The 17,546-nt window shown below is 45.0% G+C and overlaps 1 protein-coding gene across 5 annotated transcripts in view; it reads left to right on the forward strand.

The window, feature by feature from the left end:
• LOC122370372 (hepatic leukemia factor-like) overlaps positions 1–17,546 on the forward strand; it is a 60,806-nt gene that overhangs the window by 21,030 nt on the left and 22,230 nt on the right. For 2 of the 5 annotated variants that reach the window (XM_043345913.1, XM_043345914.1), the window contains exon 2: positions 10,796–10,937. In XM_043345913.1, the coding sequence (XP_043201848.1) occupies positions 10,820–10,937 (118 nt within the window). In that variant the 5' untranslated portion in view covers positions 10,796–10,819. Of the gene's footprint in view, positions 1–7,468; positions 7,691–10,795; positions 10,938–17,546 lie in introns of those variants that run through there. The other 3 variants (XM_043345910.1, XM_043345912.1, XM_043345911.1) reach the window with 3 other exon arrangements.

The raw sequence follows: 17,546 nt of genomic DNA on the forward strand, positions 1-17,546 counted from the left end.
GATAGGATAGCTCTGCTTAAGCAGCGTGTCGCGGTTTGTCTCACCCGACAAAGGAGAAATCTCATCATCAGGGCCTCTGTGTTTAGGCAGCATTTCCAATTGTACTGCCGGCTTATTTGCTGAAGGTCTGCTGTTTGTTTGAAAGAGCCCAGGCATTCCATTATAGGAAGGACACACAAGTCGTGTATTCCACTCGCTGTAACTGCAGATCCCATGAAGTGCAAGTTCTGGTACCGATGTGCTTACTTACCGCATAGGTTAGGCAGATCCTCACTATTTTACATTCACGGAGTCGGCGTGAGACCCTATCGATCAGATGGGAGGAGCCGGCTGACCAGACGTCGGTGGCAAGTCCACGTGCATACCAGTAGAACATGTAGTCCCATACGTCCACCTCAGCGTCGTATGCATTTAACGATGTCGACGTTTGTGGCGTGGGGTATTTTGTTGTTGTAGCACACGAACAGTGACAAGAGACGGTCGGATAAGCATCGGCGGATCGTGTACCGCTTTAAACACGTGCTTTTTAACAGCCAACAGTATTCACTGTGGCACATCCAAGCTGGATGCGCGACATTCGAACGCTTTGTCTCACTTAAAGATATCCATCAAGGTGTTTTGGACTATAAATTGCACACATACATCTGCCGACCGGTGTTAACTCATGTCAGGAACACAGAATTTCACTTACAACGTTTGTAAGAGCACCGGATGTAAAATGCACCCCCGTATAAGCACGTCAATATACACCAGTAAAACGCCTTTTGGGCGAAGAACGAGCGAGCGAGATAGTGAGCCCTGCACGTGCGCAAGGGCGAGAGGGTACTTCCAACGGGCTTGTGCAAAGCACCCTTCTAACCGGTCGCTAGCGGTGTGCCAAATTTGAACGCAATCGGCTGAGATCTGGAAGCGGCATTCTGCACGTGCGCACGTGCAAAAGGGGTCCAACTGACTTTTGCACGGCACCCTACTAACTGGTCCCCAACCGTGTACCAAATTTGAGCGCAATCGGCCCAGCCGTTCTCGAGATCTGGGAGAGCCCCCTGTACGTGCGCACGTGGCAGTAGCACCCTAACCGCAACACATGGGAATGCATTGCCTGGTGGGTGCCTACCTGTATGCCAAGTTTCAGCGAAATCGCCCCAGTTATTACCGAGTTATTGAAATGGGAACAAATTTGGCACCTCTTCTTTTTGTATTTTGCACGTGCAGTGGAGGTCCCTCACATAGATCAAGAATATCCGACCTTTGGTAGAAGGGATGCAGCTACCCTACAAAAAAATACCGCAAGACAATCGCCCAAGCGGCTGCTGAGATATGGGCCTCTCAAAATCACTACTTTTGCAAAACAGCTTGAACACCCTTGACTTTTCACGTGGCACGTGCCACGACGGTCACTGAGATGTATCAAAAGTAGTCAATTACGGGGTAGAAGGAATGGGGCTACCCAGCAAAAAAGACCGCAGGCCAATCGGTCCAGCGGTTGCTGAGATATAAGCCTCTCAAAAGCGTTACAGGCCGGGCTGGGCCGGGCCGGGCCGGGCCGCTCATACTGAGATTTTTCCGTTATATTGAAAAGACTCACTTCGCTCGCTGCGCTCGCTCGCTCGTAATTACTGCAAGGCTCTGGGAAAGAAAAATGGAAACCGAGGTCTTTAAAAAATCGTAGGCACGAGGCCTATCCGAGTGCCGGAGATTTTTTGAAGACCGAGGCAACCGAGGTTTCCATTTTTCGTCCAGCAAGCTCAGTAAGATTTTTCCCATACGTCGTTTAACTGCTATCCATTCATTAACTCACAATTTAATTATTAAAATCACCTCTTTTAAAGATTTTTAACAAAAAAAAAAAACAACACTCCAGAACTGTAGGTCATCAACCGTGCCAGAAAGCAGTGCAGGAAAGATTACGTGCAATGTTTCCTGCAGGGCTAGGGTAATACCATAGTGTAATAAATAACAAGTGAAGACACTTCGATTATTTTGTGTAATGCGTTTTCTTCTGCCGGAAGTGCTCTCTCAGAAAATCAGCGATATCTGATGACGATTGATGACGTTTTCGTCATTGTAGTGCAAAAGTTTCATCACTGTAGTGAAAACTTCTAACCCAAGAAACTACTATCCAAGCTTGTAGTTATATAAGTGTTGGTTGTAACAGCTAATTCACCCTTATTTTCTACAAAACACCGAAAATAAATCCCTCTATACGCAACTTGAAATGAAATATCACTTAAACATAATGAGAAGACCAAAAACCTATTTTTACTACACATCTTTACAAGCTAAGAATGTCTTCTTTATGCCAGAATGGGTATAGCGTATGAACACAGGGACAGGCCCCACAGCTCGCAATACCTAAGAATTCATGTTCTCTTATCAGGCATATCGTTCGGAAGCTGTGTAAATGCCGACGCAGTGTTAAATTGAGCCAAACAGCTATTCATCAACTGGGCATTTCACCAGGCTGAAACGCATCGATGTCCCCTGGTTTTGCATATTATAATGCATTCAATAGGAACAATGAACATGCGATGACTCTCATTCATTTCGCGCAATAAAAGCATAGGTTCTCAAGTCAAAGTGAAGGAAAAGACCGATCAAAATGACTCGTATAATACAGACTTTGTTTAAATACTCTACACTTTTAGGGGCTGGTACTGTTATGGTGTCCTCTATTTTTGAATATTTTCATACCGGTTCTGTCACATTGCATTCAGTTAGCGATCATACATGCAATAAAAACAGTGGGTTCTCGAGAGTAAAGTTACGGAATAGAGTGAATGCTGATACGATGTTCAGCATGTTGGAGCGCACTGCGCAGTTAGATCGAGTAGGACTTTCATCGGGCTGTGGCACTTCGATGTCCTCTGATTTTGAATATTTTCACGCATTTTATAAGAAAATGCGATTATTTTCTTTCATTAAATGCACTAAAAAACATGGGTTCTCGAGTCTATGTCATTCATAGGACCGATCAAAATGGGTTATGTTTTAGAGACGTTGTCAAAATACCCTACACTTTTTAGGAGCCGGTGGTGTTATGATGTCCTCTGTTTTTGAATATTTTCATACCGGTTCTGTCAAATTGCATTCAGTAAGCGACCATACATGCAATAAAAACAGTGGGTTCTCGAGAGTAACGTTACGGAATAGAGTGAATGCTGATAGGATGTTCAGCATGTTGGAGCGCAGTTAGATCGAAGAGCACTTTCATCGGGCTGTGGCACATCGATGTCCTCTGATTTTGAATATTTTCACGCATTTTATAAGAAAATACGATTATTTTCTTTCATTAAATGCAATAAAAAACATGGGTTCTCCAGTCTATGTCATTCATAGGACCGATCAAAATGGGTTATGTTTTAGAGACGTTGTCAAAATACCCTACACTTTTTAGGAGCCGGTGGTGTTATGATGTCCTCTGTTTTTGAATATTTTCATACTGGCTCTGTCAAATTGCAATCAGTAAGCGACCATACATGCAATAAAAACAGTGGGTTCTCGAGAGTAACGTTACGGAATAGAGTGAATGCTGATACGATGTTCAACATGTTGGAGCGCACTGCGCAGTTAGATCGAGTAGGACTTTCATCGGGCTGTGGCACTTCGATGTCCTCTGATTTTGAATATTTTCACGCATTTTATAAGAAAATGCGATTATTTTCTTTCATTAAATGCAATAAAAAACATGGGTTCTCAAGTCTATGTCAATCAAAGGACCGATCAAAATGGGTTATGTTTTAGAGACGTTGTCAAAATACCCTACACTTTTTAGGAGCCGGTGGTGTTATGATGTCCTCTGTTTTTGAACATTTTCATACCGGTTCTGTCAAATTGCATTCAGTAAGCGACCATACATGCAATAAAAACAGTGGGTTCTCGAAAGTAACGTTACGGAATAGAGTGAATGCTGATACGATGTTCAGCATGTTGGAGCGCAGTTAGATCGAGTAGCACTTTCATCGGGCTGTGGCACATCGATGTCCTCTGATTTTGCAAATTTTCACGCATTTTATAAGAAAATGCGATCATTTTCTTTCATTAAATGCAATAAAAAACATGGGTTCTCGAGTCTATGTCAATCAAAGGACCGATCAAAATGGGTTATGTTTTAGAGACGTTGTCAAAATACCCTACACTTTTTAGGAGCCGGTGGTGTTATGATGTCCTCTGTTTTTGAATATTTTCATACCGGTTCTGTCAAATTGCATTCAATAAGCGACCATACATGCAATAAAAACAGTGGGTTCTCGAAAGTAACGTTACGGAATAGAGTGAATGCTGATACGATGTTCAGCATGTTGGAGCGCAGTTAGATCGAGTAGCACTTTCATCGGGCTGTGGCACATCGATGTCCTCTGATTTTGCAAATTTTCACGCATTTTATAAGAAAATGCGATCATTTTCTTTCATTAAATGCAATAAAAAACATGGGTTCTCGAGTCTATGTCATTCATAGGACCGATCAAAATGGGTTATGTTTTAGAGACGTTGTCAAAATACCCTACACTTTTTAGGAGCCGGTGGTGTTATGATGTCCTCTGTTTTTGAATATTTTCATACCGGTTCTGTCAAATTGCATTCAATAAGCGACCATACATGCAATAAAAACAGTGGGTTCTCGAAAGTAACGTTACGGAATAGAGTGAATGCTGATACGATGTTCAGCATGTTGGAGCGCAGTTAGATCGAGTAGCACTTTCATCGGGCTGTGGCACATCGATGTCCTCTGATTTTGCAAATTTTCACGCATTTTATAAGAAAATGCGATCATTTTCTTTCATTAAATGCAATAAAAAACATGGGTTCTCGAGTCTATGTCATTCATAGGACCGATCAAAATGGGTTATGTTTTAGAGACGTTGTCAAAATACCCTACACCTTTTAGGAGCCGGTGGTGTTATGATGTCCTCTGTTTTTGAATATTTTCATACCGGTTCTGTCACAATGCATTCAGTAAGCGACCATACATGCAATAAAAACAGTGGGTTCTCGAGAGTAACGTTACGGGATAGAGTGAATGCTGATACGATGTTCAGCATGTTGGAGCGCAGTTAGATCGAAGAGCACTTTCATCGGGCTGTGGCACATCGATGTCCTCTGATTTGGAATATTTTCACGCATTTTATAAGAAAATACGATGATTTTCTTTCATTAAATGCAATAAAAAACATGGGTTCTCTAGTCTATGTCATTCATAGGACCGATCAAAATGGGTTATGTTTTAGAGACGTTGTCAAAATACCCTACACCTTTTAGGAGCCGGTGGTGTTATGATGTCCTCTGTTTTTGAATATTTTCATACCGGTTCTGTCACAATGCATTCAGTAAGCGACCATACATGCAATAAAAACAGTGGGTTCTCGAGAGTAACGTTACGGAATAAGAGTGAATGCTGATACGATGTTCAGCATGATAGAGCGCAGTTTGATCGAGTAGGACTTTCATCGGGCTGTGGCACATCGATGTCCTTTGATTTTGTGTGTACCAAGGCATTCTGTAAGGGACTGGGAATATTTACCTTCATTTAGTGGAATAAAAAACGTGGGTTTTCATGTCTAAGTCAATTAAAAAATCCATCATGACGGGGCATGGAAGACGATGATGTAGGCTGAGGATAACGTTCAATGATTTAGGGAGTGACGTTTTATGACGTTTTATTACGTCATACTGCAGCGTGAGTAGCTACATAGCCCACTTCCAGCTGAAGAAAAGTTGTTACATGAGTTTGCATTATACATTGGTGAAGTGTCTTCACTTGTTATTTATTACACTATGGTAATACTTAAGAGATATCTCGGCGTATGAGAATATAAGTATGGTGTAATGATTTTGAGGAGCACGATCAACACGATGAATGTATTCAATGAGTTGCCTAGCACATTGACGTATTACGTGAACCTGTCCCGTCTCGCATTTCCCGGCGATTCCATCCACACGTACAATATCATACACTCTTCATTATTGCACAGCCACTCATTCGCTACGACACACGCAAGGAGGAATACGTTAAACCCGGTATTTTGCAACTCCGGCAGGACCGGCTGGTCAGGTCTCGGCTTGCAGGTGTCCTTGCCGATTGCCTGCTCCTCTGTCCATTCCGTTCGACTTGCACCCACCAAGTAATAAATGCATATGAGCGTTCCGTTCCGGAGCTGACCTGCACCAGGAGACTGACCAGGACACCGACCTTGACACTGGCTCCGAACACCATCGGTTACGTAAATCACCAGCATTTGGTCAATAAGTGTCGGCCAGGCGTGAATCTGATGGCGACTCAGACCCGACGCATTGAGCGCTTCAGTCTGCTGCGAGATTGTGCCGCGCTATTTTTGACCCCGATCGATTGAAGAATCCGCGACTCTGAACACTCATCTGGCTCCCGGTACTTACTTAGTTTATATAATAGACGATAAATGGATGGTGCTGGTGGCGTTAGACGTCGTGTTAGCTGCGCCAAATTTCGATCGGTGATGCCTCAGTGGGCTCGACGCCGACACCTTTGCAGCGGGTTGTTTTCGTTTTCAAATCCAGCGCGTGGGTTTCATGGGGACCTCATGGACAACCAGTTGCAGCGAGGCGCTTGGCCTTCCAGGGATTGATCAACGAGGATGTAGATGATTTGCGAGAAGTCCACTGCCAGTGACCGCGAGCCCAAAAACAATGAGAGTGGTTCCCTATCGAAAGAAGCGTGTCAGAATTGAGGTGTCAATCAAAGAGAAATTGATCCATGCATTAAGATGCATGGAAAAAGATAAAACGTAACATTACGGCACACGGGCATGACGTAGTTTTTGCCTATTACTATACGTCTAAAATTTGTGTTCCAAAATCACCAGCCTCAGATAGTTTGCTGTTCTTTTTTCCGTAATGCAGGATTATAGAGAGAGCCGCCACACCGGTGGGCTTAACTATGAAGTCATGATGGGAAAACACTGAAGTCCCGGAGGGATGTCCTTGCAGCTCAGCGAAGCCACCCGAGCCACTCCGTGTCCGCGTCTTCGCACTTTCCACGCCTGACTCAACCATTCAGAAAGACAAACAAGGGAGAGAAGGAGTAAAAATGGGCATCCGCAGTCGTAATCGGACCGGTTTATTTGTTAATCGCCGCGCCGCATCGGTCTGCCGAGGCTAGCGGAACTTTTCCGGCACGCAGCTGCCGGCCCTGCAGCGCAGTAACTGCGCAGTGGGCTGGGCCACATGACACGCGCGTGTCTCCCACCAAAACAATCGCATTGGCCTTTCCGCTGTGACGCTACGGATGACGTCACACTGGCCCGGGCCGGGCGGTGATAGGCCGCGCGTTTTGGGGATAAGTGTCTGTGAGGTCATGACCGCTGGCTCCAGAGCATTCCCATATACCAAATAAGGGGGTTCGTGGAAAAACCCATGATTCACCGGTTCGAATGGAAGGTTCGGGGATCCACAGTCGGTATTGGCCGAATATATAACCGGCCGTGGCGCCCGGATCGTGATATTTCACCGGGAGACGTAGCACCGGCCGCACAGCCGGCGGAGCGAGGAGGACGGTTTGCGCGCCCACTGACGGCATGGTCGGCGCCCACATGGATACCTGCATGGTATGGTTACTGACGGATGCTCCGAGACGCGGCCCGCTGGAGTTCAAACTTGCAGGTACCGGCGCCACTGGTCACGTCGCCTAGTTACACCGGAGACGTCTTTATTTTCGAAGGTAACAAACGTCCGCCTCTGAGCGGACTCGGAAGAACAGCCGTGTCTTCTTGGTGAAGGGATAATTCAATAGAAATCGAATAATGAAATAAAGCATATATGCATGCAAAAGGAGATATAGGCTTATCTGTAAAGAGTTTAAATATTCAGCAATGTGTAAGTTGTAAGAATGTTCAGACGTTACAAATCTTGCGGAGGCGATGCATACAGGTATGTACTTATCTTCACAGGAGTATGGCGCCTAAATTGATTTAAGGACATCAGTGAATGTTTGTTTTATAATTTATTGTTACCGTGAACAATGTGATGTAGCTTTTGTGTGATATGGCAGTGCAAATTACAAAAAAATGTTTGTGTGGCTGCTGGAAAGTTGGTATGGTGAGATCGGCTTTGCCATGCTGTCTTTTCCGTATGATCTTCACAGGGTTTCCCTGCAAAGCGACCTTTGGAAATAACTGGTCTCCTAGTCATATATCCAACCCATAACTAAACTGAATCAAAGGAGCAGTGTTAAGCTTAACCCGCGCCCTGGTGGGGGGGCTATTTTTTGCCCCCCCCCCCTCCAGACTTTTCGATATATCTCTAGAACCGCTGCGCCGATCGTCACCAAACTTTCAGTACCCTCCCGGACATCAATTTTACACATTGTGACCAAAAATTTTTCCAAAGGCTATGATAGGTTGGCGGGAAATGACGTCAGAGTGACGTCATGTTCTGCCGTTTTCGACCCAAAAAAGGGTTTCGCGGGAAGAGCTGTCAGGCCCATAGCTTTGCAAATACAGAAAAACGACAAAGACATAAAAGCTGTAGAACTGACAGGGGTACAAAACTGATATCTCGGATTTTTAAAATTTTTAGATTTTGACCCCCAAAAATCAAAAAATAGATTTTTTGAATATAATAGCCGAAAAATCCAACAAGTTTTTTTTTAATTTCGCAAAAACCGGAACATATGTGATAGTCCTTACCGCCTTCTATCTACATACCAAATTTGAGATTGATACCTCTTTTTTGGCGAAGTTATAGCGAAAAAACTGTTCAAAATTGATGACGTCAAATTTTCAAACTCAATTTTTAGCAATTCTAGACCCCGTAGCGCAAAACAAAGACCACCATTAGACTCCCCGTGACGAGCTGCATCGAATCAATACCCATTTTATGCAAAACTATCAACTTTAAAATTTGACCTTTTTTGACCTGACCTTGACCTGACCTTCACCAGAAAGTGACCTAAGCCGTACCTGATAGTCTTATAACCAACACCATTGAGTTGGAAATGAAAAAGTGGCCATAAAACATGCATCACACAACCTTAGTAGGTACCTAAAGTTAGGTTCATGTGACCTGACCTGTGACCCTTGGTGACCTGACCTGTGACCTGACCTGGTAATGTCAGTGACCTCTTATAGCAACATATGTACTAGGCAACTGACGCCCTATCGCTGATTCTCGACAAAATGCGTTTTCTTCGGTGTTATAGCGCATTCCCTAGATGACCCGTGAACGGTGAAACATTTCATCTTTGACCTGACCTGTGACGTCATCGGTGACCCCGAGGTCAATGAAATTTGGTCAATTGAAAAATTTCCCTTGACAAATTTGACAGGCCTTTCGAATGCCGTTTAAATTTTGCGGATCCGTCCAGTAGTTTCGGAGATACGAGGGGGGGGGGGGCAAAAAATACCCCCCCCCCCCCACCAGGTCGCGTTATAAACAGACCCCACCAGGGCGCGGGTTAAGTACATATGTACTTTGCCTCTCAAACGTAGGTAGTCCTTGTATTGAATTGTTCTCTTTTTAGGAAAAAGTCAAATAATGTTAGAGAAAAGATGCTTTTTAAATGGCCTCCTAACAATCAAATACCAAATGCTGGGTGAATGAAATAATTATTGATGATTTCGACTACAGTTCCACTATAACTTAAACACCTGGCTTAAGCTCTATCTGGCATATTTAGATAACGACCTTTGGTCTAAGTCGTCAACAAGTACTTCATTCACCCATCAGTTGGTATTTTATTGCAAGGAGGCCGTTTAAAAAGCATCTTTTCTGAAGCTACTAGTTAAAAAAATGTTTGAAAATCAACTAAATTAGCGAAATGCTCTATATTAGTGCGCTTGGTGTCACTTTCCACGACATTTGATAGCCTCATTATGACTATTTTCAGCGGTGAGTGTGAGGAAACGTAATGGGCAACGGTGATACAGAGATGGAGTCTGAAGATTCCATTACCCATTATCGTTCTAATAGACGATTCTGCTTTGGTTCGGGCTCAGTCATATCGCGATATTCGCTTGATAATTAATATTAAATAATTATGCAGCCGACTTACTTCTCAGAAGTTAGTGGGCATTGGAAGAAAGTATGCTTTGTTGCCAGAACCAATTTTATTTTGTCAGGACGAAAATGTTTTGGAATGCGCTAATGATATTAAATTTGCAAAATTAATGGCTAGATATTTCGTGGCAATTCATGTCGCTGTTTGAAATGATTTATAATAGTAGGAGGCAAAGTAAAGGAACTTAGTTACGTTTCAAGTTAGTTATAGAGGATCGCACGGACGTGCCGGATGTTAAGTCCTGGACATGCCGGATGTACCTAACGTTTGAAAGGCAGATGGCCAACCGTGCCAGACCGAGTGCTGATCCGGCCAAACGCCGGATAAACTGTCGGAATGGAACACCAACAGCTAGTTCAACCAAGTGCTGAATGCCCTGATTGCTAATTGCTGACGTAGACTCTCTTCTAAATCAGTGTGGAGCACTGAACCGTGTTGATTGGCCCATATAGATTGTAATTGAGGCTGTGAGCTGAGTGTTGGCCGGAGAGGCGCCGGGCGCTGACCGGTCAGCCGGTGCGGCCGCCGGCGCCGCGCCGTCCATCTGTCGGGATCGATGGCTGAGTTGCAGCTCTCGGCCATCGCTCGGGCCCAGGTGAGCCGGCCGGCGGCGGCCGGTGGCCCGGTATCGAGCGGCCGGCCGCCGCGCGCGCCGCCCCGACGGCAGCCGGTCGGCGCTCGCTCGCTCGCTCGGGCCGCGGCCGCGCGCCGTACGCGACGGTGCACCGCCGTGACCGACCAGTGACCGGTGCCCCGTCGACCCCTCAGGAGCGCCAGCGACGGCCGCTGGCCATGGACGCAGCCCGAACGGCGGCGGCGCGCACGCCCCTGCTGCAGCCGCCTGCCTACCTGCAGCCGATGCTGCCCTACTGGCTGCCACCCCCGACTCCTCCGCCGGAGGCGCTGGCAGGTGAGATAACGACGCGCACGCGGCACCCCCACACGGCATTATATAATTTCCACCTCTCACCACCCTGTTATCACCCCCCCCCCCACACGTGTCACGCTGTTCTCACCTCCCTCCCTTCCCTCGTGTCTCACTCTGTTCTCACTTCCCACCAATACCATGGTCAGTTTACGACATGGCAGTTTAGAGGGACTGTTCCGCAATTTTGTAGATTAGCCCGTGCTTTACTGGGCGTCTCATTTGGCAAAAAGAACATGTATGAGCCCAAGTGGTTATGATCGTGCCGATCATTTACTGTATGTGTATTTTACACACTTCAATTTTACCGCATTTGTATGCTAAAATATCCATCAAGTCACTCATGAGACTTAACGCTGGCATAATGATGGTTCAGTTTTTAACTATTGTCAAAAAGGCATCAAAGTAGCAGTTATCATCTAAAGTTACTGAGATAAATTTAAGTACCTTAATTTTGTAGCGGTTTTGTACTCTTCATGCTGATAGTTTCCACTTTAGGCTTAAAACAGACAACCGATCAATCAGAAATACTGCAAAATAATCTGCTCCCACAACGACTCGGTTTGACTGGCAAACTAACTTCAATTTGCATGTTCTTCGCCTCGCATTCCTAGCGCCTGTAAAAACGATAATACCTCATGAACTCATAGTTCGGCTCATAAAACGTATAGCTCATAAAACGCACAGATTCGTGGGATCATGGTGATATTTATTATGAAAATGACGATGCATGAAAATGACAATTCAAAGGTTTCGTAATTCAAAGATTTGTCTGATGGCTCGAATTTCCAATGCCTAAGTATACTGCATAATGTAATTCAAAGTTGGCCGAAAAATTGCAAACCTTTCATAATCGAGACTGGCTTTCAAATATTGATCAACGCAAATTGGGAACACGTGACAATTGCAGCATTGTGAACATTTTGGCACACAGGTTAGTTTGGCTCTCAATCAGGTCTTTCCCCGAGGAGGAACAGTCCCTCTAATATTCAAACATCTAACGTACATACGCCTCATTGTATCCATGTCTCTTCCGGAGCAGAAAATTCAGTTATTTATGTGAGAACATAGATGCGATAATCTGCTTCTATCTCATATCCTTAATATTCTAATGGAATGTCCAAATTCTATAATAAAACATGCACAATTCCCCTCTTATCGAGACCAAATATGTCAAACACGATAGGTTTTCATTTCCTATTTAATCACACCAGAAATACCTAAAACTTATGCCCTCATTGTTTAAGCCTGTTGGTTCGCTCTAAGTGCATAGCTAAATGCTGCACGAGAGAAGCAATAGAAATAAATAGAAAGTCAATTTTTTTCAACTAGCCGACGTTGTATAGGTATCCTGTATATCAAACAAACTCATTAAGGTTTCACGTGCGCTTTTGCTTAAAGCACTTAAAGCGATTAGAAAGCCTTTAATAATCAAAATATAGGTAGTTAATCAACTACGAATATTGCGGCCTGTCAAACTATTTAAGTTTTAACAATAGAATAGCTATCCTTCGTTATAAAAAAACATCGCCTTCGAAGCGAATCAGTTAGAAATTAAATCTCTTCGTGTAAAAAGAACAATTATTTTATTTTCGTCATTTGAAGAAGATCCGGAGGAGGGCAGCGACCGGAGCATAATTTTTCTAAGTTTGGCACATTCCTGCATATATTTTTAGTCTCCCCTTAAATTTTAAGCTATGTACGAGACGATTCCCCGCAGGGAAATATCATAAACTGCTCGGAAGATTCACTTTAGGTGAGGTTTGCTGTTTCAAATCGAGACTGAAACATTGTGGGCCGTCATTTGATGTTATATCCTTGCATCTTTGTTACTCATAGTCTCATGGCGTTTTTTCCCCAATTGCTTATGATATGGTTCTCCAAAATTGTTTATTTTACTGATAAATCAACGTAGCAATGAATAATTGAAAAATTTTTAATGTTCTTTTTATGCTCAAATCAAATATGTAAAAGAAATTCCCACTTGTCATTGGTCCAGTCATGTCCGACGGGAACAGTGGCGGATCGCGGAACGTTCGCACATCGACTCGGCTTTTCCGGGCGACAAAGAGGCGCGTTTCACGACTTATTCAGCACATGAAATCCTGCTGTTCTTAGACGAAAGGCGCTGCACTAAACGGTTTCATGTCGCCCTCTGCAGGTGATTCGTCATTCTGATGACAGTGGCTTTCATTCTAGCGAAGTTCAAAATGTTCCCCTTAGTATTATAGCCAGAAATCGAGCCTTTAGATCGCCTTTGGCTTCAGGGTAACAGAACGCTGATTTGACGAGAAATTTCAGAACTGTTCGCGTGTACTTACTCCGAACTTATTTCTCACTGCATTTTCTTGGATATGTTGACTGTCGGTCCATGTGAAATTGACTCGTGCGTGATTTTGGAAGTCCCCTCGCCTTCCCCAGGATATATTTCCGAGCAGCCGCTGAGCGTGAGCGAGGACGAACTGGCTCAGCGGTCAGTACGACTGACGCAGGCTGCAGTGATCGGAAAGGGGCGATATTCTCTAATGATGCACTGACCATGTGGAGAGCATACAGAAATCAGAACAGCCCCCATCGCATCACCATATGACTGCATGGCATACAGGGCACGATCAGGGTTTGTTCTGTGCAAAAGGGCAAATGAAAAGGCGATTCAGTCACGACCAGAGTGCGGCACTACAAATAATCTGTTTCATGTTTTGAAAGTGGGAAGAGAACTTATTTGACCACTTAGTAAGCCTATTTTGAATCGAATTCGTTTTCTTGCTTGTTCAACGTCTAAAATGTTAACTCGATCTCATTCGGCAATCGATTGCTTTTTCTGTATTGTTCTTGATGTATTCTGTTAACGCTTTTCCCTCAATTCATTCTCTTTCAACTTAATGTACATAAGCAAACAAGATTGATAGGCAAACCGTTTCCTTCATTTGCTTCTAATTTTTGCACGTTTCGATGACGCGTAATCTTTTAAATGCATTAATCAAGTTGGGAGTTTGTACTCCCTCAATGCCGCCATTTTGTGTCAAACATTTCCAATCGCTCTCGAATCTCGCCGCTGTAACCTCTGTCCTTCCTTAGATGACAGCGAGCCTGCTGTCATCCACTGATTTCTATAATGGACCCCACATATCCTTGGGTTTTTACTGGATAGCGGTGAAAGGGGAACGCACGATGGCTGTAGCACTAGCCAGACTTACGGACACTTATTGTGAATCTTGAATTAATAACGGGGAAGTTCAGTGAAAGCGAAACAGTGTAAAAGAGAAAAAGCTTTCCTGTTATTTTATTATACATACGAGTTGGCTATCATGAAGTCCGGGGCTCATTTAACGTTTGTTCACAAACGACGGAGATATGACTACGAACTGCAAAATATCTGGAAAAAAATCGGAGCTTATATAATCCGAATAACAAAGCTACTATCCTCCATTTGCATTGCAAAAAGTTTATTATCACCGAACACTTAAAATGAGACGGGGAGAATACGATCAATAATCGATACAAAGAACGTTTCGTCGACATTTTCTTAATAACATGCTATCGGAGGCCATTAACAATGTGCATATCATCAAAGAGGGGCACGTTAACGTCAGCCCCCGTCTGTGGAAGGTCACGATAGTCATCGAGTCTTCAGGATGTCCGTGTGCCGTCCTGAGACGGACCCATTGAGATGCAGCGGTTTGTCTGCAGGACGACCGCTTCCCGGTGATCCATCATAGGGCAGACACAAAACAAACGGACATGAAGGGCAGAGCCCTACCCGGTGGGTGCCGGACCCGGTCCGGTCACCCTGCACCAGATTCTACAGCCACGGCCTGATTTATATTTCACCTTTCTTGTTCAGCGCCTTTTCGCTAATTATGAATGAACGCTCGATATGGCCCATGTACCGGAAGGCTAGTGTATATATTTGGTGTTGCAAGCCTTTCGTGGAACAGTGTGGGCTATTCTACCGAAACGGTCGTTCAGTCGGAGAATCGTATCGTCATTCATTTATGTCTTCACCTGAGTCACCAACTACAGCCCGGCCGGGCCGGTCCATCCATTGCCGCTCGGCGGTCCTGCCGAGTGGTTAGCATAGGAAATGCCCCAGTTCGGCGGGCGCGGGACTTGTGCCTGTGCAGAAGTGCAGAACTCCTCCCGGCGCCGCCCCCGGCCATCGCCGGCTGGCGGGGTTATGTAAGTGCCGCGCCGTGCCGCCGGCCACGCTGCCCCAAAGTTCAGATGTGGTGCACCAGGACGTTTCATGTTACCGTGTGGAGCGGATGCACTACCTCCCGCCAGCGGAGCAGGTACTAAGGGCTGGTCCCCTGCTGGTCGCGAGGGTGTCTTTGGGTGTGGCGACTGGTCAGAGTTCCAAACTTGCGCGTATCTGTCAGCTTTATGGTAAAGCGCAATGAAGAATGCCGACATCGATCGGTGATCTTCCACTTAACATATAGTAGTAGCTTCGGACATAGTTGTAAGTTAGTTCAGTGAGAAAGTTATGGTGCAACATATCTTTAGTTTAGCACCCCTTTAACATTTACGCAATTGCAAAGTCCTAAGCTTATCACATAAATAAAGCAGAACGCAAACAAACCCTTCAGACGGGCTAATAGCACGGCATAGCTGCTGAAGTCGACCTTCTCATCTCATCCACCCTCTCCATCGAGAATTGTCATCCCACTCATCTTCTCCATCGAGTTTTCATCTAATTCATCTTCCCCATCGAGACTTCTCATCTCATTCATCTCCATCGAGATGAATGAGAACCCATCGAGAGTTCTTCCCCATCGAGAGTTCTCATCTCCATCGAGAACCGCGTGAAGCGCAGCCCTGAAGCAGCATCCACCGAGACATCGGAGGCCGCGCTGCTCAGGTAGGTATGTACCGTGCTCCGCGGGCCCATCTCACAGCCCAGGAGGTCAGACACACAGACATCCTGACAGACTGACAGCGAGCCGAGGGCGGCGCGATCACCCTCCCGTCCAGGGACTGCCGGTGACGGCCGCCCTCCGCCCCTGACAGCCTGCGGCGGCCGCGCTCTGCGCTCCCGGCAGTCACCAATGAGGTCAGACGACTGTCCTTGCGTCTGGCACGTTAATTCACAGTCTGTCCTTGCTTCTGGGACGCCACGTGTCTGCTAAACCCGGCAACAGAAAACAATGGGCAGCGACGCTCTGCACATTTGCATTATTGCCTCCAGCAACAACATTATACAAGTATAATGCTTAACATTTATCATCATCCATAATCGCTGCGCGGCTCACAATTCTTCTTGCAACTTTTTATTGCTTAGATTAGATAGTTCAGTGATGGTGATTTCGTGCATGGCATAAGATGTCACACCCATCCCATCGTCCCGGAAGTCAAATTCGCTTCAAGTTGTTGAGTTCAGGCGAAGCATGTGGAAGGCAGCATCTTGTAGATTTGGTTTACAGTGCATGGGTGTCGTGTACAGGTAGGGTCAGGCCCTACCAATTATTTAGGAATTTTAGCATTAGCCCTTCGGCGCTGCATGGTAAGAATGGCTTTGGTAGCGTAAAGTTAACCATTAAGTTAACCTACAGACTTACCAATAACTTTCGGAACGTGACGCCCTTGTCACAATAAATACGATGAAGTTCATCCCGCAGGTCAGTTGGTGAAGCGTTGGACTCCCGCGGTGGTGGCGAGAGCTCTGTTTCGAGTCGCCCTGGCGCTCGATGTAACTACTGACGGGGATGGTCTCGGTTGGTGGGAAAGCCTGGAGTAGGAGCAGCCGCAACCAGTTTAACGAGACGACGGTGTTCAGCTTTGGTGGGCTCGCTAAATCTTGGTATCTAATCTAAATTCTTCCGTTATCTGAAATTGCGCGATCAGGGCCTCGTTTCATAAAGCGAGTCCGTAACTTACGCCGGTCTTTGGGCTTGCATTGCAAACGCATGTGAAGCGATAAATTTATTTCCCCTTCTCCCTTCTGTTCTTGCTTGCAAGATAAATAAATTCAACGATTCAAACTATCGTCAACGCTTCACTTGCACTTGCAATACAAGAGTTGCACTCAATATAATCACTTGCACTTGCAATATAACACGACGGGTGTTTGAGGTCTCCGCAACAAGCTCTGCTTAGCGTGGGCTTCGTCTCTGTCAATTCATCGATTCGAACATTCGATATCAATTGATAGGTATGAAAAAGAAGTCGAGCATTTACCCGAACGAAGATGAAACCTCAAATCTAGCTATTTTTAATTTTCCGATGAATGGCTTCACCCGGCTTCACCTAAGTCTGGGTAACGTAAAAAGAACGAAGTTATAAGCGCTTGAATCACTTTGCATGTGTTTTGAGCCTTTTGATTACTGTAACAAATACATAGTCTAGAAAAATTTGAATCTGTCTGAAATGCCGTGAGATCAATGTTCTCGGATACATTAAGAGACAATGCAAAGGCACGTGAATTAATAGCGGTTGCACTTTAAATGTGTTCTTTCTTAGGTTTAGTAGACTGACTGCAGTACGTCAAGCTGTTTTATACATGAGACACCGATGCGTTCTAGTAGATTGTTTTGTTTATTGCCCGTCCTCCTTGCAAAGGAACTCAGGTTTCTCGTTTTGGTAACTACGTTGCAC

The sequence above is a fragment of the Amphibalanus amphitrite genome, unplaced genomic scaffold (assembly GCF_019059575.1).
Source record: "Amphibalanus amphitrite isolate SeventyFive unplaced genomic scaffold, NRLGWU_Aamphi_draft 001127F_arrow, whole genome shotgun sequence".
NCBI lineage: Eukaryota > Metazoa > Arthropoda > Thecostraca > Balanomorpha > Balanidae > Amphibalanus > Amphibalanus amphitrite.